At 34.4% G+C, this 9,459-nt stretch overlaps 1 protein-coding gene across 1 annotated transcript in view; it reads left to right on the top strand.

Moving 5' to 3' along the window:
* Positions 1-4,840: 4,840 nt before the first annotated feature.
* The window catches only part of Dhc98D (Dynein heavy chain at 89D), a 114,807-nt gene continuing 110,188 nt past the window's right edge, over positions 4,841-9,459 (top strand). The window contains exons 1-2 of the mRNA XM_074183569.1: positions 4,841-5,176; positions 5,443-5,580. Of these exons, the coding sequence (XP_074039670.1) occupies positions 4,942-5,176; positions 5,443-5,580 (373 nt within the window). The 5' untranslated portion in view covers positions 4,841-4,941. The remainder of the gene's footprint in view (positions 5,177-5,442; positions 5,581-9,459) is intronic.

Here is a 9,459-nt window from a genome sequence, read left to right as displayed (position 1 = left end):
AAATGTTCATAACGAATTTTTATAATGCAAACACGTTTAACTAACGAAACTCAAGAGCCTCAAGAGCAAATAGAAATGAAAAATCCGCTACAGAAACTGCTCGATATGACCACCTTCTCTCTCTATACATTTTCTTAGTCTGCGAAGACACCCTCTCTGTACTTGAAATAGCATTCCAGGGTCGTTTCGTATGGCTTCACAATGTATTGTTATTCTATTCAACAATGCATCTCTTGTGTGAATAGGTGTAGCGTAAACAAGGCTTTTCAGATGCCCCCTCAGAAAGAAATCCAATGGATTTAAATCCGGAGACCGCGATGGCCATGAATATGGCCCACATCTACCAATCCATCTATTGTGGAAAATATGGTTCAGATGGTCACGCACAATCAAACTAAAATGAGGAGGAGCGCCATCATGCATAAACCACATATCTCTTCGGGTTTGCAATGGAACATGTTCCAAAAGTCCATTCAAATCGTTCTGAATGAACTCCAAATAACATTCTCCATTCAATCGGTCCTGTAGAACGAATGGTCCTATAAGATGATTTTCTATGATACCAGCCCAAACATTCACGTTGAATTTCCGTTGTTGTTTGGTTTGCAATATCCCATGGGGATTTTCTTCGGCCCATATATGGAGATTATGAGAATTGATAACTTCATCTCTACTGAAACCTGCTTCATCAGTGAATAAAACTCGATTAATAAAAGTCATATCCTCTCTTTGCCTATCCATGAACCAATTGGCATATTCCAGTCATGCTGGAAAATCTTGAGGTGTCATGGCATGTACCTTCTGGATGTGAAATGGGTGGAGCAGTTGTTCCCTAATTATTCTATGAATAGTGGACTTGGATGTATGGAACTGTTCTGATAGATTTCTGATGCTCATTGAAGGATCATCAGCGACGGCTTCCAAAATATTTTCCTCCAATACAACGGTACGTACAGTCCTAGGAGCGCCCTCACCACCTCGTTTTGGCAAAACTGTACCTACAATAATATCGAAATAAAACAACGTGCTCAAATTAATTATCAATTATTACATACCTATCTCCCTCAAGCTGCGATCGACACGCTCGAATGTTTCTCTTGACGGTACCGTTCGATTGGGAAAATGCTCGGAATACAGACGACGAGCTTCTGCAGCATTACAAAATGCTCGTCCATAAAATACATGCATATCTGCATATTCATTGAATGTAAACTGTTCGGCCATATCAAAAAAATTCAAAATATCCTATAGAATATTGACAATACAATGATAGTCATATGACAACGCACCACTCAACAAAACAAAATCGCATTCCAGTTTCTCATTTTTTATCAAAACTTTCTAAAAGGTCTTTTTGTCAACATCTGTGAAAGAAATGGAACATAATTATTCCCTGGATATTTTTCACCTGATCATGTGCAGCCGTTTTTGTAGTTCATTCGTTTGCTTTTTATTAGTATATTAAATATTTTTTCCGATGTGCGTTTTTTCAGCTAAATTTAGATTTGTGTTAAAGAATTTCTCCCATAAAATTATAATTATCAGTGAAACTCCTCAACAGTTTAGCTGTGAAGAAGAATTTGAAACATTCGAATGTTGAGTTTCATGAGATTCAGATAACTGATCAACACGAAACGTGATTATTCCACACGTATTATGTACATACAAAATATGGAATGAATTCGATATTTCATAGTAGAGTAGCTTGTTAGTTTAAAAACACCACGAATCTACAGAACTTGATATTTCTTTTGAAAAAATATCTGCTATCACAATTGTGACTTAAACTTCCATATAGGTACTGTACTTTTTGTTTACGACTTCGTTTTAGCATACTTTGTATTATTCCTGTTATAAATGTTGTTGAATTAACGTTATCATTATTATTTCTGCTTTGATAATTATTCATTTCAAATAATGGTGGACGAGCGGGTTTGATGTCACGACTCGTTGTTCCGATCGACTTTCCACACGAGTACTTTTATTCATAAAATTGTCCAAGTAACCTTATTTTGTTGAAAAATATCTGTCATTTCAAAGTTTTGGGGTGTGGACCATCGGGGGTAGTCCGTTCCTGACTTTGTAGCAAAACAACTGACTCCTGCATGAAAGCTCATCGACGGAATTCATTTGTTTAGTCAATTACCAAAATTTGGATGATTTTGAATATTCACTTGAAAAGTTATCAAAGAAAAACATTTTTCATTTTGTAACTTCGAGGGCCCGTAACTTGGTTACGAAGACTATTAGGAAAAAAAGTTATATGAAGTACTGGTGTTAAATACAGTATAGAATAATGGTGGAATTTATTTTTTATTATAATACAAAATCATATTTTGTTTGAATGCTGGTATACTTCTTGACTCTTTAACGTATTGTGGTAAATTACTGTACTGAATGAATCCTTTAAAAAATAAACTTTTTACACTATATGAGGTACTCTGCCTATTTACATATAAACGATTCTGGCCTCTAGTATTGTATGTGTGGATTTGGTTTACAGCTATAATAAACTTACCCATGTATGTTGGAGTCAGTTCATGTATCATTTTATAGATATAGATCATAGTTAAGTAAGTCAGTCTTCGCCCCACAGTAAATAATTGTAAAGTTTCCAGCATCAATGATATAGGAGTTGACCTACATCGCAATACTATTCTCATTGCTCGATTTTGTAGCTTTTGTAATTGGGATATTTTATTCAGATCAAAGCAGTATAGTAATGTAGTGCAATATTCAAAATGAGGTTGAATGATAGTTTTATACACAGTTATTCTGGAATTCAGACTTAAGTTTTGAGACACAGAAAAACAGTTTTATCGATTTTTTAAAAATTATTCAAAGTGGCTACTAAATAATAAATAATTATCCATAAATCCCAGATATTTAAATTCCTTTACAATTTCAATTTTTTCATTGTTTATTTATATGTTAATGTTACTAATATTTATTTGTTTATATTTATAAGATGTAGTAATTATCATTGCCTTACTTTCACTCACATTTAACTTCAATTTATTCATTTTCAAATATCTATCCATATTTTTCAGCACATCATTTATTTTGATCACTGCTCTATCGATATTCCCATCACTTACTGATATCAGAGTATATCCGCGAATATATGAATGTGGTCACATTCAACATAATTTTCCACATCATTAATATACATTAAAAACAATAGAAGGCCCAAAATACTACCCTGAGGAACTCCATGATTTACTGTAATAGCTGTAGCTCATCAGGAAGTGGGCCGGAGTCTAGTTCATCCTCATTAATTCTTTTATGTTCCTTTTATGTTATTGCATTCGTCAAGTTTTCTACACTCAGAAACTTATCACCTTCCATTCTAACAAGAATTTGTTTGTTTTCCTTGCAGTTAGTATTATTCTGTGCCAGTCATTGGAAATGAAGATATTTGATTTTGTGCAGCTTGTTCTATGTGACCAAAGTCGGCATCATTAGGCAGATATGAGTGGCCTGAGTGGCCTCACTTTATTGTGAGATTTTCACTAAATTGTTTTACAAAAACGCAACACGTGTTTCGCCATACAATGGCTTCATCTGGCGTGTCTTTCAACTAATTCTACACATTCAATACTAAATATATATATAGTTTATGGAGTACCTGAAATCAAAGTACCTGTAAACGAAGTACCTGAATTTTAAGTAGCTGATATTTTACCTGAGTTTCTAACGAATTAAATTACCTGCACTTATGTTCCATTTTCACATTTGAAAAAATATATTCAGTAACGGAGAGTTATTGAGTTCTAATTGATCATTCAGTAAATTACCCGAATTCCTGAATCTATTGATTTCTAAACATTCTAGAAGATTAAGTTTCAAACTCTTCTCTTCTAAATGTAACACCTCGTACTCATGATTGAACTCATGTCCTTCTGCTAAAAGATGGTTTGCAAATGTGGAATTGGTCTTTCTATTCTATGTGTCACAAGACCCCCTGTTGATGTTTGAGAGAGTTAGGGTTCTGCCAGCCGAAGAAAGGAAAGTCAACTCACCTGGAATCCTGGACTTCTTTGGCTTCGGTGGTTTCCACCGCTCTTTCACATATAATGCAAAATGGACTGTATTCTGGGTATGGACTTATCGAAAAAAAAAGGCGCTTTTCCGGGTCACGTTCCTCGGGTTTTTGAGATTGCGATACGACTTGGAGTTGCTATTGCCAGCACGAGCTTCTCGGTGAGAACTGACATACCATCTGGCGGCTGGCCAGAAATTATGATACAGCAGGAGCAAAAAGTGAGGGACAAATAATTTGATAGAGAATCTCAAATATTTCTGTTGAATGACCGAGTAATGGGTTTTAAGAATAAAGTAACATAATATATAATAATAAAATGCTTAACCTAAAAGAAGAAAAATATTTAACTAAACTAGGAAGGAACGAGGAGTGAACACCCCCTTTTCCATATTTTTTTCTCAGATGGCGCCCAGTCGCCATCTTGAAAGTTTCATCTGTCAATTTCACTTCAAAATAAAGTATTCATGCATTAACTTCATTATCCCAAAATTCAATTTTTTGAGATGACCCGTTCAAAAAATAAAAGGGGAGGACATTAAAGAAATGTACTGTATATCTTTAAAATATTCAGTTTTTTCATATTTCATTGAATTGATCGCCATGAAAGATCTTTCAATTTTGAAACACTTTGTATAAGAAAATATCAATTCAATAACTCAGTTCATTGACATACTGTATTGTTTCAATTTGTTCTTCAGGTAGCTCCGATATCCCGGCAAATAATCAGTTTGTTGGTTTTGTTGCCAGGTTACTTATTCATTCCCTTTCATTGAAACACATCGAGAACTTATTTCGTATCCTAGGTAGCCTGACGCAAACTTCTCGAATTGTCTTTTATGACACAATACGAGACATTTTCAAATCTGCGTAAAGAAAGATTCGTATATTAAATAATAATGGCGATAGACTTTCGAAGAGAATGGGTGAAAAAAAAGTTCACCAAATTTTTCGGACTGAATTCGAATAAATATTTCGAAGAGATGATAGAGAATTCCGATGATTTGGATGACAAACTATCTTCTTATTTGGAAGATGATTATTTGACACCGGAAGAAAATAAAGTATTTTTTTATGTCTATAAAACTTCACACGAAAAACTTGTTGAGGAGGAAATTATGGTCGCTGAAAAAGGTTTGTATACCTACATTAGTAATTTGTAACTGATTATTGAATCCAATCAATATATTGTTCATTATTGATTATTGGTTATTTTTGTATTGAGTTCAGAGACTATGATCTCAATTTACGCTCTGCGTTTTTCATTTTGTAAAATGATATCGTTCTAAATATTTTACATGACTGAGAATGAACACGTTTTCTAATACGATGAATTCAAAATAAATCTATATTAATAAGTGTAAATATTCATTTAACATTTTATCACATTCATTTTTCAGTTAAGAAGGCACCTCCAATAGAGGAACCGAAAGTAGAAGAAATTTCATCTGGGCCAAAAAAAAAAGGTAAAGACAAAAAAGGAGGCCATAAAAAACACCAGAAAAAAACAGAAGAGGCCGTGTCCCCAACTTCAGACGGTAATATTACATAAGCATTAACGGTGTTAAAAATTGAATATCTACTGGTGAAAACAGTGACCACTTGAAAAAATTTCTAACAACCGATGTTACTGAAACCAACTATACAACATTTTTATAGCACAATATAAACCTTTTCAAAAGAGGATAATCGTTGTATATTCGGATTTATTGAAGATTGTAAACACTTACTTCAAGCGGTGCTGTGTTAAATTTAGTGACGTGAAAATTCCCTAATGTGTGAGAAAGTGAATTTTTTCAAATGGAGATGAGAGCTGGTAACTGCCACCGACTACTATTAAAAATTCGTATGATTTGAAAGTTCTAGTTGATTCGAGCGATTTATAAAAATCCTAGACATGTATTCAAAAAAAATCCATATTAGGCAAATAGAGAGAGAATTTTTCTCATCTAATCAATGATTGTATAGGTTTTTTATTTTTTTTATAGTAGTTAGACATAAGTTGCATTGCTTTGATACTAACTAAATAGTTCGGATGTCCGTTTCCGTTTGAAAAAAACGGGCATATTTTTACTCTTTCAATATATTCGAAAATATTTGATGACCAGATTTCAATAATTTAGTTTGGTAATTCTCTTTGAGGTCTAACAACATCCTAAACTGTTCATAAAGCATCATTCACAAAATTAATGACAACATTATTCTGTAATGTCTACTAACTCAGTTTATTTTTCGGCAATGTCAATTTATTTCTCAAATCCATTTTTCATTGATATAGCATAAAAACATAAAAATGAAGATCTCAACAATGAGTAGATTTGTGTCTTATGACAAAATCGTAATGTTATGAAATAAATGAGTGCCCCGTCTCATAATGTTATCTAAAAGGGTGCTGATGAGGTGGTAAAACCATTGTCATGTTCCGAAACTTCGAAGTACATCATTGAGAATGATAGTGTTCCATGTGAGTGGAACCTGATTTTAATTTGAAATCTTGATAGTAGTCAATAATGCAACTATGATCTCAATATCAGAAACGTAAAATAAAATGATTCATCACTAAAAAGGAGCTCCGTGATGTATTAAAACTTTAAAAAGAAAAATGTTGGTTGTTAAACTGAAAACTGTCAAAGAAGATGAAGGTGCTATGTTAAATAAATACTTGCGTTTTTCTATAGTTTGTATTGTGCAAAAAAGGATGAGAAGTTGCCATTTTTGAATTTTGGAGGGCTATAACTCGTAATTTACACTGTAACTATAATGTACACGTTAAAATACGTAAGTACACTAACTTTTTTCAAAATTGAAGCCTATTCAAAATTTTACCAAAACAATTTACAAGTTTACAGTCAGTATAGAAAATTTTGTTTTATTTAAAAAAAATAATGTTGAAATACCGAGGTAACTGCATTTTTTTCCTGAATATTTGGACCCAAACCCCGAAATAATGTGGTCCCACAAAAGAAATGTACCTGATAGCACGAAAATATTTCTTCAAAGTTGGACTTTTTATAAGAAAAAAAGCTCATGTAGTTTTTTGGGGATCACATAATACTCTTCAGAAATGTATAATTTTTAGATCTGAATTAGAAACTGATTTCCGTAAAAATATTCGGGAAATGAATACAATAATCCAAGTAAGTTGATATTTGGTTCAACTTTCATACTAATTATGACTGGAATCTTTCCCAACCGAATGCAGACAAAAAAGGAACAGGAAGATTTTCATTTCGGAAAATTGACCTTTTTTAAGAACAAAACATAAGAACCTCAGGAAAATCCTTAAAGCGCTCTGAGAGCGGTGTTTCTGCTAAAGTAGCGATTCACATTGGATTTGTATCGCTGGAGATTAAATCCATTTGGAAAAACGTTCTTAGAAAGTTTATTCCACATAAACGCAGTTCTCCGGATGAAAGAATTTTTAAACAGTGAAGTACGAGGTGTCCTGAGTTGAACCTCAAAACGATGAGCAGCCACAGTACGTCGCTCTTTGTGGAATCAAATGTGCCAAATCACTTGAACACTTCCCGTGAAAGTACCTATAGAAGAGAAACACATCTTCAACCTGTATTCAATGTTCCAGGCTATCAAGGTGCTTGCACGTCTCCAATCGGGCGGATGGATGAGAATAATACTCCAAAGAAGAACTAATCTGAGCTTTATAAAGCATCAAAAGTTGCTGAGGTGTGTACAATTTTCTGGTTCGGAACAGTGTTCCAAGCTTCTGAGAAGCAGCCTTCCAGCGATATGATTGTGCCAAGACATATTGGTGTCCATTTTAACTCCCAACAAACTTAGCAAAGCAAAAAGTGGAATTGTCTGACCTGATATTATTATATCCGGTTCGGAGACATTTATCTTCTTGGCAATGAATTGAACCTGGTTACTTTCACCCTAATTCAAAATCACTTCTAGAGCCTCATTAAGATATGCAACCTCCTGCTGCCGGTGAAGATGTGCCTCCGTAGTCAATGTCCTGGACATCCAAATGGAATGACGAGGCAAGTGTGCTGTCGTCAGCAAAGCAATATATTGGATTATTGTTTTTTTTTCCAATAAGTCCTTGATTTACAATAAAGAGAGAGTTGAAGGCAATATGGATTCCTGGGAAACACCAACGTTGACGGTGAAAGTATTCGAGAGGTATCCATCGACGGCCACTTGCAGGGAACGTTCTTTCAGGAAGCTGAAGAGCTATACCCAAAAATGACCCGACAATCCATAGCATCGAAGTTTGGCCAGCAAACCCTCATGCCACACACGGTCAATGGCCTTAGAAATATTAAGCGCAACAGCTCTTGATTATCCATGTTTCTCGATTGCGTTATTCCAAATATGGATGACATAGGATAGATGGTCGCCTGTTGTCTTTGTTTCCGAAAACTATATTGATGTTGAGGCCTTTCAAATATTTGAGGATAAGATGGTTTACGTCTTTTTCCATGATTTTTGATATCACTGATAGAAAAGCGACTGGTCTATAGTTATTTGGAAGATTTTTTTTGTCTTTTTTGGGAATACGCTGAACGGGAGCAATCTTGCAACAAAAAGAAAAAACCCCTTTCTTGTAAGAGAGTTTGAAAAGTCTGCAAAATACTGATGCGAGTTCATTTGCGCACTCTTTAAGTACGATGACGAACACCGCTTGTGTTAGTGGTGGAGTTGTGGATTTTGTAAAGTTTTGATTAATAGCTTCAGCTACCGACCAGAAGGATCTAGACCGGTTGGGACTGGCAAGCAGTATATTCGTAATTCTCTGATTGTAAAGTTTTTCTCTTTATTTATCCTAAGTTTGCAGCTGTTGCGAGCATTAACAAACCTAGTTCGGTGTTCGGCATTGGGATTGTTGCGCCACAGCCGGTAGGCGAGATTTTTGAAGGCGACAGCTTGCTCGCAATTTTTGTTGAACCAGGTGAACGAACGAAGGTGTTAAACACCTCTACGGTTTTATAAAATTATTACCCTAGACATGCAACACGTAAATGTATAGCTTCTTCGTGCGTCAGTAAAGACACGCTTGAAGAAGCTATTGTATAGCGAAACCCGTGTTGCGTTTTAGTAAAACTTATAGACCAGTCATTTTAGGGGGTTTGCCTAGGAAAGTGGACATACTCAGCTGTAAAATTATATAAACTTTATATTTTGGCATCATAAAAGTATTCTCAAATTTCACATATGATTCGACGGCCGCAACTTCAAAAATTAGGGTCAAAAATAAAAAAACCGAATTTTTGCACGTTTTTTGCAAATATCTTGTTTCCAATAGGTTTTATGCCAATTGTATTTGTTATCAATATTGTAGAGAATTAAATTCTCTACAACTTTTGTTTCAAACATTTTGTCATACGTTGAATCGTTTTTGAGATGATAGAAGGCAGCACGAGTGCAGATTAAATATTATTTGAAATCAACTGGTT

Source organism: Leptinotarsa decemlineata, unplaced genomic scaffold, assembly GCF_025532065.1.
Source record: "Leptinotarsa decemlineata unplaced genomic scaffold, Ldec_3_MD MMD2_tig00026340_RagTag_RagTag, whole genome shotgun sequence".
Lineage (NCBI taxonomy): Eukaryota > Metazoa > Arthropoda > Insecta > Coleoptera > Chrysomelidae > Leptinotarsa > Leptinotarsa decemlineata.
Note: the sequence above shows the minus strand (reverse complement) of the source record. Positions and strands in the feature narration are given on the sequence as shown.